Raw genomic sequence first — 14,724 nt, forward strand, 5'->3', positions numbered from 1 at the left:
CAAAAAGGGCCAAATCGATTCCGGCCTGTCACGTGATTGGCGTTTTTAGCTTTACCTAAAGTTCTGCTGCTCCTTCCAGAGCTTGCTGTGTGTCGGCGTTCTTTTTATTCTGATACATCTTCACTTGCTTCATTCCGTCAGGCAATGCTGACTTCATCGCAATCATAATATGGCACACCAACGGCTCCCTTTTCTTTACCCTAACCTCCTACGCTCTGTACGAGCTTGTGAGCCTACTACCTATCGATCTATACGTTGCCCGGTCCAGCGAACGCATTCCGCGGGGCTCCATTCGAGTCGAGCATGTGAACAAAACACACGCTTCCAGAAACGATACGGGCCAGCTGTAGAGCCGCGAGTACCTCCGTCGGAAGGTTCTAGCACAAGGCCGGAATCCAGCCAAAATAAGGTATCAAAAGGGGAGCCAGATCAGAGAACAGCCAAGGATGATAAAGCGGTAGATGACACTAAACCACCCTCAAAAAGAAGCGCATCGGAAGGTGGTACCCAGTGGCCTGATAAAGCTCAAACCAAGGATGCTGCATCCGGATCAGCTTCAGAAAATACCGTTGATGGGAATGTTGAACAAACTGAACCTCCTGGTTTAATCGAGATTGGGTCCGCTAGTGGTTCCCCTTCTCAGGGTGATTTAGGATCTGTTTACAAGATGTCAAAATCAGAGTCCCAGAAGGACACGGATCAGTCTCAATCGAACGCTATGGAGCCTTATATCCATCCTCCTAGCCACAAACCCCCCCATTCGAGTCCATTCGTCCATCACTTTGACACGTACACCATGGTGAAAGACTTGAACAAAAGTGGCTTTACGGAGCAGCAATCGATAGCCATAGCCAAATCAATTCGAGGTTTACTGGCAGGAAACCTTGAGACAACCCGTAGCAGACTGATGTCAAAGTCTGACTTTGAGAACGAGGTTTACCTTTTCCGAGCAGCATGCTCGGAGCTACAAACCTCTATTCAGGCATCTCGGAATACCGAGATACAATCTCAACGTACTCGACGAGCCCTAATACAGCATGAGCTAGACATATTAACGCAACGCATGACACAAGACCTTGCCGGTTTAAAGGATGACCTAAAAGAGATGTTCAACAATCAGAAGATTTCAACCAGAGAACTTCAGCGGTCAATTGACACAGCAATACAAGAGCTAAACTATCAAATCACCGTGTCTCTTAACAGTGACGGGAAGAGCGAAGTAGAAGGTCTTAGATGGGTGCTTACACGGAGGGCTGTTATTGCAGTTGCTACAAGTGCCAGTAAGGGATTCCCTAACTTCTGTCTATTATATGTTGTAGCTAACATTTTATAGGTATGATTATTCTTGCTTTAAGATACCAGTCTTACAGGGTCCAACAGCACGAGGCGGCGAAGAAGGCTGCTGCAGAATCTGAAGAAGTTGCGATTGGTGATATTGTTCAAGTCACCAAGCAGTAATCTTTCACAATCTTCAAGTGCCTACATCTTATCTATTTAACAACTATTAAGACATTTCAGGATAAAAACTTTCGTTGACTTGGGGAAGCCGATAGGGCATTAACCATTCATTGTAGGGTATTTCCATGGCTTTTCCCTCTATTATTACGCAGTGTAAGTGCGAGGGAAAATTATACAACATTAACAGTAAATATGTATTGTCTAACGAATTATGATCCAAGCTTAAGAATGACCTGACTGGCTCTTTTGCAGTAATTTATACATGAATAAGAGAACTCTGCAGCACATATATAGGTATCATCGCACAAAGTTGTAATATGGAACGCGCTAAAGGGCTCGTTTTGATAAAGCGAACTCTTAGAAATCCATACGTAAGGCGATAGTCGGTGCATTTCTCTCCTGTCCATGTTCGTGTCGTTTGCTGTTATCTTCTTTTTGCCCAACCGTCTTGAGGATCTCTTCCAAAAGACCTTTCGAACCTTGCTCCATATTGGCAGCAAAGCCCCTGAAAGTAGTTTGATCTATCTTTGCAAGCTCTAATAGCCGAGTTGCAGTTTCCTGGTAGACGCTAGATCCGTCATGTTTAGCCCGTGTTAGAAACGCTGGGATCAATAACGCCATTGCAGCAGGAATAGCGGCTTTCGTAAATGCTGGTGACCCCACAACAGACACCAAGGTTTGGGTAACATTGGATTTCATGTTCTCTGCATCGATTGGCGGCTCATTATTGATTCCAATCGGTGTCTTTGTCACGAATGCCAGGAGTCTAGGGAAGAGGGTGCGAGCTATTACCTCGTCGGTAGAAGAGCGGGCGCCAGGGTTTAGAAGGAGAGAGCGGACACAACTAGCCGCAACACTACCGAGGCCTAGGTCCTGCAAACAATCAAGCAATTCTTGCATTGCTCGTGATATCAATGGATCTTGGGGTGGAATAACAGAACTGGCAGTTGTGAGGATAATAGTAATACCAAGGAGTGTATTTTTGGCGCAGGGAAGAGAAGTGTCTGATTCCCGACGCTGGGCAACAGTTAAAATGCCCAAGAACCTCGCCAAACATCCTCGGATTTGGCGGCTAACACTCCAGGCTTCTTGATTCTGAGATTCGTCGGGTTGACAGAGCTTTTGAAGGAAGCGTTTGAAGATAGGGAGAATTTTAGGAACGATTTCCGCTTGACAACTACCAGTAGCGAAGACCGTGGTGAATATATGCACTATGCATGTATGTAAGTCATCCCGAATGATGGATGGAAACACAGATGTGATGTCCACCAGCGCGGAGAGAGAATGCTGGATTAGAGAAATTGATTCCTCAGATGCCTCAGATCGGGCTTTTGGCGACGATTCCCCAAGGTTGGGTAGAACACCTGCAATAACTAGTATGATATTGCGTGTTAACTCAAACAGCTGTTCGATATCATCCGATAGGTGCTCCGTAGAAGTGCTCTCTCTAGTTGCCGATGGATGATGAAGGGAGAGACTTCTAACAATCTGGACTATAACGGACTGGATGGCTAAATTTTCGGTCATTACCATCCTGTTCAAAGTATCAATAGTTTCAGAAAAGATAGCATCCTGGTAAACTGCATTGCCAGCAACAGAAGGATGTAGGATTTTCTGTAAAGCCTGAAGGATTTCGAGTGTTTGGGCAGGAGTACAGCTCTGGCTGACCAAAGCGTCAAACGCCAGTCCAAAAAGGACGAAAAAGAAAGCAACTGGTTCATCACGGTAGTTGATATGATTTCCTTTTTCTTTTGTTTCGCCAGTATTAATGCGGTCATCTCTGTTGCTTTCAGTCTTTTGAAGCTCCTGTTTACCGTTTAGTGCATCAAACACGAAATCACTATCCTTCTCAACGAGGCTGGCGATAGCATCAACAAAATTTAACCAAGAATCTTGATAGAACTAAGCCAAGTACAATGTTAGAAGGTTGTATAGTTGGTTGGGTCAAAGGAATATATACCTTGAGAAGGATTTCGCGGTTAAGGGCTGAATAGATATCATCCGGATTATCCGATAAACTCATTGGGCCCATCGTACCAGATATCTCAGGTTCAAATCTTAAGCGTGCAAACTCCTGGAGGGAGGAGAGCCAAAGTGGAGTTAACATAGCTGTGTATGGCGATACAATATCCACAAGATAGGCTTGTTCACTGCTAGATATTTGAAGCCGCGCCCATGCAGAATACAAGGCTAGTTTTACCATCACACGTGCGTTGGAATTGAGGCCTTTAAGATCTCCAATCTCCGTCATGTCTGGTTTGTCTATTGAGTGGGTTAAATTCCGTTTCATAATAAGGGTTGGGACAGCACCTACTAGCAAAGTTCTCAAGTCCAACAACAAGAAGCTTGAAGATACGGCCCATACGTTCAACACTGGTAACTATCCCAGTTCCAACGAACGTGGCACAGACATTTATAGCCTCGGAAACAAGCTCTGGAGATGAATCTGCAGCGAACGCTGGAGTTAATGCAGATGCAATCTGGGCTTGATATTGCTCAAGTAGAGATGCTTCAGAAAAATCAGGATCAGGGGTTCGCCCGAACAACTAACAAAAATTAATTTAGTACTGCATTAAATCTTTATGGCGCATTGATAATTCACCTTAAGCACTTGATCCAAAATCTTCAGTCCCCAGATTCGTAGGTCAATGACATTTGCCGTTGATGCAGAGAATGCCATCCGAACAATATCCCCAACTCGTTCCTGCAATGCAGCTTCGGCTGGTATGGTCTGGTCAGCTAGGATTTCACCCTGAACCATCGTTAAAAGTTCACTAAGACATCCAATAACGAAGTTTCGGGTTTGCCATTTGAGTAATTCTTTTCCTCCGGCGGACGTATCAGTAGCTTCTCTACTCTCACCAGTAACTGCTGTGGCAAATCCAGCAACTTCTTCATCCGGGAGGTCAGAGTTGGCGGGGCCAGTAGCAGTGACGGGAGGAGGCGAGGCCGTTTCATCGCGTTTGGACCTCGTTTTTGTCAGAACCTTTTGGCATCTCTCGATCCAAGTTTTTGTGTTCGATAATCCGGTCTGCTGAAGCCAATTTACGATAATGTCTCTGAGAAGTTTGTTCCCTGGATCGTTATCGATTGCAATCCATAATTCATCTTCGAATGTTGATGATGCAGTTTGAATGACCCTATTGACATCTCTTTTCATGAGATTGCTAAGGCCATAAACTGCGGCTTGCTTAACTTGCTTGTCTATCGAGGCTAATTCTTTCTGTAGCCATTGCACATAACCAGAGAAATCCATATACTGTGGTGCATACAAGGACAAATGGTCTAGACACTGGGAGCTGACGTTTATCAAAGGAGCATCGCGTTCCAGTTGAAACTCCTTGACTATAGTGAAAACCAGATCCCTCGTTTTTGTAACATCTCTGAGGTCAGGCCCAACCACATTCACGAGAGCATCGACACACCGGCCAATTGCTAACGGTGTGGAGAATTCAGCTTCAAAATTGGAAGTCCCCGCGGTCGGTGCCTCGTGGTTATGGGTATCTGCAACATATAGACGAGCCAGCATCCCGAATGCTCCAGATACGTAGGCCGAGAATGTCAAGCCCGCGGAGTCTATAACACGGGCCAAGCCCTCCAAGGCCCAGAAATGAACAACGGGATGGGGGTCATTGCATAGTGACATTAGAACACGAACGATAGTCTTCAAATGAAACCCTGCTGCCATCCCTCCGACTTGAGCATGTATGGAGCCTAGCGCAGCTGCGCACCCAGCTCGGGCATGGGGATCACGGTTTTCGACAATGACATCAACAAGTCTGTTTATTTCCGAGTTTGTATATGCATTGCCAGAGCTGTTGCATAAACGGCCAAGCCCTTCAAATCCAATTATTCGGATGATATAATCAGGGTTTGTTATAAAAGTCTAATGCGGTATAAGACTTAAGCCATGGAATAAGGAAGAAATCTAAAGTTACGTACCTGTATGAGCTCCTGGAAAAGTCTTTCAACTGCAACATGTTTTAGATTTCCAGGGAGATATGGGGTTTCATTTACGGAAACTCGGAGTGTATATAGAAGAGCAATCGCAATATTAGCGGTCATAGCTGCTTTGCGTCCAGGGTTTCGATTGAGGCTATGTGATGACAGCATGGTTGCAATTTGCTCAACGCTGCTTTCTTGAACCTTTGGGTTTTGTAGCGGGAGAGTAACAGAGAACAATTCGATTGCGGAATTGACAACTTCGGTTTGCGGTGGATCTGGAAAATAGTCTGAATTGATCTTTTTGGCGTAGTAAAGCAAGACGGAATCATGCTCTCTTGCATGACACATTGGAGTGATCAACTGTCAAAGTCAGTAGATAGCCATCTATACATGGGGAGCAACTTGAACTCACAGAAGAATCAATTGGATGGCCTGTAGCTTCAGTTACGCTCGTATTAATAAAAGGTCCAGATCTTGACTGTCCGGGCACAAAATGGCGCACAAATCCCGTAACACCAAACCCGAAATTATCATCAAGATCCCATAAGGTATCAAAGTTTGCAGTGGAAGCAGCAATAGATGTCTCTAATGGGTTCGCGGAGGTGACATCTGGATCGGCAAAACAAGATATCGCGAGGCCTAGGATACCGGAGAGGGGCAGATTGTCCATAGGATTAAGGTGGCTCAAATTGACTAGCTTGGTAAAACATTGTAGAACTCGTCGTCGAACCAAAGTTGCATAATCCGCAAGTTGAAGTGATGGGGACAATCGTTGGGAGATATCTTCAACGGCTTTCAATTTAGGGAGGTGTTCCAAGAAAGAGACACTTCCCTGAAGCATCATGGCAATTCTTTTCAACCCATCCAAAGTGATAAGTTTGCTATTATATTCCAAAAAGACTAGTATCGAGCTCAATGCACATTCTTTGACGTGGGCTAGAAAGCTCATTTCCAGTGGCCCACGCTTGGCAAGATTCTCCTTTGCTATCGGTGACAGGGCATTCTTCCATAACAACAGAAGTTGTGAGAGATGTATCTTTGTAAAGTTTGGTCCCAGTGGCATCAAACCTCCGATCAGGATCCAGGCTACCTGTATTTGAGTGCCAGCAACTCGAAGTTCAGAATCTCCACTTATCTTGAGGAGGTCTGTAGCTTGTGACAATACCTTGGCATAAACGTCGACGGATCCGTATAGGGGCTGCAACCGGGATGTACTTAGCATAGCGGAGAGGGCATGTGCGTAGCCGAGACAGCGAGGGGCAGACATGCGGATTGACGACAACTGGCCAAGCTCCCTTGCTAAACTGTTCATACATACTGTGACGCATGAGAGAAGTTGTTGAGGGCATGCCACGACAAAATTACGCATACAGTGTGCAATATGGACCTGGACGCTGAAATTTGGATGTTGGAGAAGCTGAAGCAAGGCTTCACGGCAGGTCTCAGCAACAGTTGCCGCAGCAGATCCGAGGGATTCGATGAGGGAAGAGAGCGCACTGAGAGCACTTATGAGGGTATATTTGCTGGGCTCTCGACGTTCAGGAACCACCTGAGGATAGTCCTTGAGGATACTATTGGAAATCCATTTAACCGCTGTCAACTGACTACTTTCACGGAGCATTTCTCGGCCTAGAACATCCTCGAGGATATGTTTGACAAATTTCCGGGTAAGAAGGAGACGATACCGGCTGTATGCAACAGTTTGGTGGTTTAAAAGAGTGACGAGTAAATGGTCTGCAATCTCCGTATAATAATCCTCGACTACTTTACCACCAAATTCCTTGAGTAAAAGTTCATAGCATACCGCAATTGCAGCTCTAGCACGATTTCCTGTTGATGATTTACAGTAGTGGCTTGAAAGCTGGACTAAAAGGTCCTCCATTTTGAAGGATAGCGAGCTGTCAGCCTTGCGGCCTGACGGGGATTGGGTCCGCTCTATAATATCACCATCCACGGGATCCGTAGGCTGTCTTTTCAATGGCTTCTTTGTTCGAAGGGCGGTAGGTTTCATGTTCAATATAGGCGTGCTGGAGTGAGCTTTCACCAGGAAAATTGCAAGACAGCCCGCCGCTCCGTGCCTCACTGACGCAACAGAGCTGTCCATGACTTTCCATAGAGTGGTCTTCAAGTGTTCATAATCATTGGTATTGTTAAAATATGGTGTTGACTTGACTAGCTCCTGAAGGCACGAGCATGATCCAACCTGGACATTGTACGCTTTGTCATTGACAGCTGCGTTTCGAGCATGCTTCCATATATCACGAGCTGTAGCCTCATCAATCGGCGACCCAATTCCTGCTATCACTTTCCTCAACGAAACGAACACACAATATCGTAACCCTGCATTGTTCTGTGCCTGCTTCAGGAGCTTGAGGATAGCTGAACAGACGGCACTGGACTGTCCCACCGCACCATCACCCGCAGCCACAAATATGTCACCCAAGGCCACCACAGCAGCAAATTTTGTCTTCAAATCCACTTCACTCTTGCCGGAATTAAGAATTCCTACCAGCTCCGTGACGGTATCAAAAAGAGTGGCTCTATTTCCCTTCGAAAACACAGCACTGAAGCAGCGGCCAATGCCATTGCGTATGACCCGAGTTGGCACCGGCGATACCAAGCGGAGGATCTTAAACAGTTCCTGCTTTATAAAATTCTGCTGTGCGCACAATGTCTCCTTGTCCAGCGTTACCGTATACTGAACGAGGTCCGAAGTGTAGGTAAGGAGGTAGAGGTCCTGCTGCTCGGAGGGGAGGGCGTGGAGCTTCGAGACGTCGAGTTCAGCGCGCGGTTGGCCAGCGCGGTCACTGCTGGAGGGCCGGGCAGCAATTTCGGAGGAAGACATTATATCACTATTCACAGCATTCTATCTCCTTCGTCGTCCTCTCGATTTTATTGCTTGCGTTGCTGTTCTTCGCATCCAACTTGAGGTTCCGATGCGACCTGCCCAAGCCGCCTGGGCGACTCCACTGGAGGTCCCGATCTAACTAGACGGCGCGGATCAACTTCAAGCCGTTTTCTCAAACGCTCCACGAATCGGGAGATATTTCTACGTAACTACATCGTCTTCTACGAGCTCCCGAATCCATCAATTGCGCCTCAGGGCTTTGCAAAATGGCAGCAACATTAGGGCGCAGGCTTTTTCCGAGTCCTCGGATCCACCCGTCCTGGACTTGTAGCAGCTGTCGTTACATCTCGAGCAGCCAGATACTTCAGTCTGGACACAATCGCTGGTCAACAATAAGACATGATAAAGGCAAAAACGATGCTGCAAAGAGCAAAGAGCGTCAGATATTTAGTAAAGACATTATCCAGGCATCAAAGTGTACGTAATTCCATGTCTGCTGTGCTGCCGGTGGCTGACAATGATTAGTATACGGTCCAGACCCGAAGACGAATCCTCGCCTCGCCCTTGTTATAGCTAATGCCAAACGGAGCGGAATGCCGAAACCGACCATAGAAGCGGCAATTGCAAGAGGACAGGGCATCACAGCAGCTGGGGCAGCATTGGAATCACTCACCATTGAGGGAATGCTTCCACATTCCGTTGCTGTTGTGGTAGAGTGCTTGACGGACCAAAAAGCCCGGGCTCTGCAAGATATTCGAGCTATTATCCGACATTCCGGAGGATCAAACACACCAACGAGTTACTTATTCGAGAAAAGGGGCAAGATAGTGTTTGAGCAGAAACCCGACCTTGATGTTGACAGCTATCTTGAACTGGCAATTGACGCTGGTGCAACAGATGTCGAGGGAGACGAAAATAACCGTCTTATAGTTTACACAGAGCACACAGCTACAAAAGCAGTGGCTGACAAGATGTCTACTGCCACTGATCTGGTTACGGAGAGCATTGATATCATATGGGATCCAAACCAAGACACTCTTGTTAAGCTTGAGTCTGAAGAGGCCCGCGGTACAGTGGAAAATATAGTAAATGAGCTCAGGGATGATCCCAGCGTCCAGGATATCTATATCAATTGTCCGGACATACCAACTCAATGATAACTGGAACTGGGCTACTTCTACCCTTGCCTCAAGGTCATCATAGAATTCCTCATCAATCGACCGATTCCTTCAGACCCATGCTTGTCCAGCCATTCGAGCATCTTCAGTCGGTATTCTTGCCAGTCAGCCTTGATACCTCCAGCTTTATGTAGAGCATTCAGCGCCTTTTGGGTCACTGGCCATGTTAATCGGGCCAGTATCTCTTGCCCGTCTTTTCCAGCAATAGACTCTAGATTTCTGAAACACATTGCCGACATGCCACACAATGCGGTGTGATGGCTCAAGGAAAATATAGATGCAAGCCGCAGTCTGTAAATACCACCATTTTTACCTTTTTTTGCTAGGTCCTCGCCTACCTCCTGGATATACTCGGTGAGCAATTCAACCACGTCACTTCTTACGAGGCAGCCAAGAGCATTAGGCTCATCACCATTCAACCCCCTATTTCGCCATAGTAGGTTGCAGATATCTAGAACATATCCATTGAGGCTGGCCACAACAGCATCTGCATACAACTGCCTAGGGGCATCACCTGCGGAAGCTGTAGTTGCTAGGGACTGTTCAAAGGAAGATTTATAGATCGCTATCACGTTGCTCATCAATGACATATGGCTGAGAACGGGTGTGAAGACGAGGAGGTATACAGTCTCGGGAGGAGGGGTGTTTAGCCGTATGAGTGGATTAGTTGGAGCATGAACGTATAGCTCGGCCAGTTGTGTGTAGAATTGCATGACAGGTGAGCTAGAGGGCCGTGAGTCCTTGGCTGGGTTGGCACCACAGGTTGCTGGGCATTCCATTAAGGTCAACGACATCAACTCGGCCCTCTGGACTACGCTCACCAAGTCAAGGGCCTGATCAACAGAGGTCTTCGACCGGAGAATACTGCCATAACGCCGTATTAGTGCGGTATAATACTGAAGAACCAAACTTTTGGACTCCATAGTGTTGTCCAAAATCGCATTCTCCAAGGGCAGAAAGTATTGGCGAAGAGTATCATCACGAAGAGGTGCATATTCTAAGAGCCTCAGCACCGTTGCTCGATGGCTTGTTCCATCCCACACTGGCAGATAATGTTGGAGGAACTTATCAAGAGAGCCAGGAAAGGCCTGTACGGAGTTCCTTTGTCAGTCTAAATTAGAGAATATTATGAAGGGTAAAAGAGAAACAACTTACCTTTGTATATCTCACATATCGGACCAGACTATCAAGAACAAAACCTAGCTCTTCAGACGAAGCATTTTCTTCTCGTAGTTGATCTAGTTCGTCTTCAAAGAAGCTTGTAAGCCAGCTTTCCATCCTCTGTAATGCTTCTTTATTCTGCACTAGAAGTAAGAATTTCTGACTTAGGGGTTCCATTAACGCGGAAGCTATCTGGTTCGGAAGCTCAATTTTGTCTAGTTTCTTGACAAAATCTCGTACATTGCTGAGTTCTTCTAGAGATGTAAAGCCGCGGCGGACACGAGAAGTTTTAGGAACGGGTATAACAACCTCAATCCGGCTCCTTTTGACACCATCTCGACGGATAGCCTGAAAAGCTTCTGGGGCGATCTGGGGAGCGGTATTTGCAGCCCTCTCCTGAAGTAATTTCATGTGCGCGGTCCATTCCTGGTCAGGATGTTTGAAAAAGTAGGTTGCTCGCCTTCGAGGAATCGCTGTATCATCAACGATAATGTCAGGATAATAGCTTTTATAGACTCGCAGCAGCCCCCAAAGCTCTCTTTCATCACCACCCGTGTTGCGGATTAGCTCCAACAGGGCCCATACACGGAATGGTTTGACATGTTTCCTCCGGGTGATGAGCGAGAGTAGGTGGCAGATCGGGCGGCGCAAACTAATCATATCCAAGTTATCAAAGAGGATGCTATAAAATTTCTCCAGGTGAATCTGGTTCACTAGGCAATCATAGACCAGTAGAAGCCATCTCAAAAGCAAATTTTGCGTCGCTGGAGACGGTTTTGATTTTGTGGCTCCGAGAGAGCAAATCACTCGGGACACAACTTTTGCTGGAACTCTTTCAGCGGGGTATAAATTTTTGATTATTGAAGTCACAATTGACTGATCAAGGTGCCTAGATGACACGACAACGTTCAGTATATGATCTAGTATGTTTGTTTTCAGCCCAGAATCAAAGGCCGAAGAAACTATCACTTTCACCAGCTCAGCAACAGCTGTATGTCGCTGCTTTGCAGGCACATTTGCAACTTAATCTAATTAGCGCAATTCCATGGGTAGTTAAAGATGATAAAAAGTCAAATTTACCACTCTCGAGCTGCTCTACAGCCTCTTCCAATGTCCACGTCATTGTAGTATATATTTTCTTCGATCGTTCTCATCTTCGCTGGTTGCTTGACTTCTGTGTTGATGATTATCGCGTTTCTTACGCGCCCTGAAGGAACAAAGTTCGCCTAGTGAGAGTCAAATTTTTGCTTACATAATCCATGACATCTACATACTACGATGAAACGAAGATGCGATAAGAGAATTGCGCGAATGAAGGTATAATATATCTAAGTATCCTATGCTGAACTCTGAGATAAGAAGGGACAGTGTCCACAAAAAGGAACCCAGAGATGGGAGTTGGCGGCACAGAGATACATGAGATGTAAAAGGGGAAACACTAAGAAGACATCGGAAGGAGAATAAAAATATACGGTAAGTTCATCAATCAAAGCATGACCCGGCCGGCGTGGGAATAGTGAATAAGTATATAGCACATGGCGAGCCGAAAGTATATCCATGCTCAGCTCAAGGGGAGCCATTCGCAGGCTCGTGGATGGTTGTCCAGTCGTTCGATCGAAGTGAGCCTCTGGGATTATTGCCATGACCTCTGGTGCGAGATCTAGTTGGTGCACTGTTGCCATCTGACGTGGACGATCTGCTTGAAGCTCGTGTCGACGGAGTCGTTGGTGAGAATACCGCGAGCGTTGCGGTCAGTAGCGGTGAGCCTAACTTGTGAGTTGATGTTCAAAGCACCGTTAGCTCCACATGGAGACCAGACAGTAGATGTCTGGTTGGCCTCGTCGTGAAGGATGTAATCCTTGTCAATTGGGCCCTTCCATGTGGTGCTTGTGGAGGTCTGTGTAGTACGTTAGTGTATAGCTCAAACCCAGGAAAAGCAAGGAAAGAGAGAACTAACTTGCTCGGTCTGGCCAGAGAAGTAGTAGATGGACTTCTGGGTACCAGATACACCCTTCTCAAGGTTTGCGTAGCCACGGTAATCGGCAGAGAAGACAGAGAACTGGAATCCACCTGGGTAGCGGAGATTGATGTTGAGTTGGCAGTTCTTGCGGTTCTCCTTGGTGTTGACACCTGGTCCAATCTGAGCCACATATTGATCAAAGATGAGGGTCATGATCTGGCGGTCGTCGGACAGAACATGGCTCACGGTGCCATCAGGGCATCCAGTACCGCCATAGGTAACACCAACAATGTGAACCTTGTCTGGATCAGGAGCGTTGCCGCTGCCGTTATCTGGAGGGAGATCAGCGCGCTTTTCGACGCCACGAGTTGGAACGCTACCACCGGGGAAGTTGGGGAGGTCCAAGGTGCGAGTGCCTGGAGTTCTGTCACCTTCAACTGGCTGGGCGGTAACAGCAAGGGCCTGGGCCAAGAGAGCAAGAATAGCTGCAGACTTCATCTTGAGATGGAACAATGTGTTGACTAATTCTCAGGTGGTGAATGAGAGAGATATTGGTATCGAGCTGAGATGCAAGGTAAAGAAATAAACGGAGCATTGGGGAGACGCATTGGGTTTATATAACTTTTCTCTGGGATATGCCAGGATAGACAGATCAGATCAGGGTAGTATCGAACGATAGCGGATGGCCTCTATAGACCACAAGTTCGTGTTCATCTTCCGACCGTACGCGAGGTCAAACCCCCATTAGAGGTGTCCAGAGGGAACCAATATCTGAGATCGTTGCATCTTCGTGACCCAAACCAGCCGTCCAGCATCCCACCTGACCGCAGCTTTAACAGAATATGGCCAATGCCAAGTCACTGGAGCCAGGCTTTGCATATGGAAGATGGGGAAACGTGGAGACGCCACGATGCATGCAAAATGATGGCTGTCCTCTTTCGCCAACGGAAAGTTAAAAAAAAAAAAAAACAATGCATCATTGTTATCAGAAATCTAATTTCCGCTCCAGCTGCTAGTAAAACTAGACTGGATCCTCTCACGGCACAGCTGAACAGCTGATATGTCAGGTCCAGCAGATAATAAAATAATATGAATAACAAGAGAAAGGAGAAGTGGACTGGACCCCCAGGACCATGCGTGCGTTTGCTGCGCCAAAGTTAAACGTGCCAGCACGGTTCACAGGACCCAGCACCAGCAGGCCGGCAACCCAGGCAAGGAGTACGAGATGGTGCGAGGGGAGCCTTGCATCCCCGGAAGAGGCCATGAGGAATAAACGGAGCAGTCAACTGCTTTTTTATGCCCAGCCTTGTGCAGAGTCCGCGAGATGGAGAAACCTGGGGTAACCCCATAACCGAAGGGCGGTTTCAGGTAGAAACAGCCCTCCCTACCCATGACTCAAGGTCAGCCTTTTGAAGGCCGGCACAATAACCATCAAAAAATCATATCTGAGTGAGAAGAGACGGCCATCTAGAGAATTCTGGCATCTAGAGTCTCCCTTTTCGCTGCGATGTCGATGTTGAGGTCGATGTTTTGCAGATCCGACGATCAAACTCCACGAGCTTAATCGCGGCTGCGGGTCTTGGCGCGGGTGATTATTAATCCGGGAGATGAACATGTGCCAAGACCCTGCTGCTCATGTGACTTGTTTATATTAAAAAGAGGCAAGCAGCAACATCGTCGAGCACGTCAACAACGCCGGGACATCTGAGAAGACATCAAGACATCCAAGACGGCGGATGCATCTAAGAGCATGCATGGTATCACCCTCGTCCCTGTTTATCTCGCTTCAATTAACTTCTGCTGATAAACATCACATAGCACTAATACCTGGGGGTTGAAGTCCCCAGCAGTCTATTATACTTTTCTCGCCTCTGCACCAGGACGGGATTGCTTGCTCACCCTTGGCCGTTTTCAGGCGCATTTCCGAGGACACGGAAGAGTTATGTCGTGGCCAACATGCTAGTCTAGGGGATCCCAGCGTCGGGCTGCCAAATTAACCGCGCACCAAGTCCATGACGTTCGCCCTTCTTTAGCCAGGTACGCGGGACTTTGGCCTGCGTGAGTCCTCCTGATGTCCAAGTAAGCATCCGACCAGCGCGCAATGGGAAGCCGTTACTTGTTGGATTTCAGGGTATGTAATATGGAGTACAATACCCTCTGGGAATCACAGAGGA

At 47.0% G+C, this 14,724-nt stretch overlaps 5 protein-coding genes across 5 annotated transcripts; 2 read left to right on the forward strand and 3 right to left on the reverse strand.

Moving 5' to 3' along the window:
* Window positions 1-169: 169 nt before the first annotated feature.
* Window positions 170-1,458, forward strand: TRV_06994 (uncharacterized protein; the record flags this gene model as incomplete). The annotated part of the gene is made up of 2 exons (XM_003018935.1): window positions 170-1,280; window positions 1,334-1,458. 2 exons carry the CDS (start codon window positions 170-172, stop codon window positions 1,456-1,458), a joined length of 1,236 nt encoding a protein of 411 aa, XP_003018981.1.
* Window positions 1,459-1,815: 357 nt separating this feature from the next.
* On the reverse strand, window positions 1,816-8,248 carry TRV_06995 (uncharacterized protein; the record flags this gene model as incomplete). Its single annotated transcript, XM_003018936.1, has 6 exons — window positions 1,816-3,360; window positions 3,419-3,720; window positions 3,773-4,004; window positions 4,061-5,344; window positions 5,401-5,763; window positions 5,816-8,248. 6 exons carry the CDS (start codon window positions 8,246-8,248, stop codon window positions 1,816-1,818), a joined length of 6,159 nt encoding a protein of 2,052 aa, XP_003018982.1.
* Window positions 8,249-8,844: 596 nt separating this feature from the next.
* TRV_06996 (uncharacterized protein) lies at window positions 8,845-9,408 on the forward strand (the record flags this gene model as incomplete). The annotated part of the gene is made up of 1 exon (XM_003018937.1): window positions 8,845-9,408. The coding sequence occupies one exon, from the start codon at window positions 8,845-8,847 to the stop codon at window positions 9,406-9,408; it is 564 nt and encodes a 187-aa protein (XP_003018983.1).
* A 187-nt stretch (window positions 9,409-9,595) lies between these two features.
* TRV_06997 (Mis6 domain protein) lies at window positions 9,596-11,713 on the reverse strand (the record flags this gene model as incomplete). Its single annotated transcript, XM_003018938.1, has 4 exons — window positions 9,596-9,640; window positions 9,768-10,517; window positions 10,585-11,579; window positions 11,671-11,713. 4 exons carry the CDS (start codon window positions 11,711-11,713, stop codon window positions 9,596-9,598), a joined length of 1,833 nt encoding a protein of 610 aa, XP_003018984.1.
* A 537-nt stretch (window positions 11,714-12,250) lies between these two features.
* Window positions 12,251-13,048, reverse strand: TRV_06998 (uncharacterized protein; the record flags this gene model as incomplete). The annotated part of the gene is made up of 2 exons (XM_003018939.1): window positions 12,251-12,487; window positions 12,548-13,048. 2 exons carry the CDS (start codon window positions 13,046-13,048, stop codon window positions 12,251-12,253), a joined length of 738 nt encoding a protein of 245 aa, XP_003018985.1.
* Between the last annotated feature and the right edge of the window lie 1,676 nt (window positions 13,049-14,724).

This window comes from Trichophyton verrucosum, assembly GCF_000151505.1.
Source record: "Trichophyton verrucosum HKI 0517 chromosome Unknown contig00859_1.f1.exp, whole genome shotgun sequence".
Lineage (NCBI taxonomy): Eukaryota > Fungi > Ascomycota > Eurotiomycetes > Onygenales > Arthrodermataceae > Trichophyton > Trichophyton verrucosum.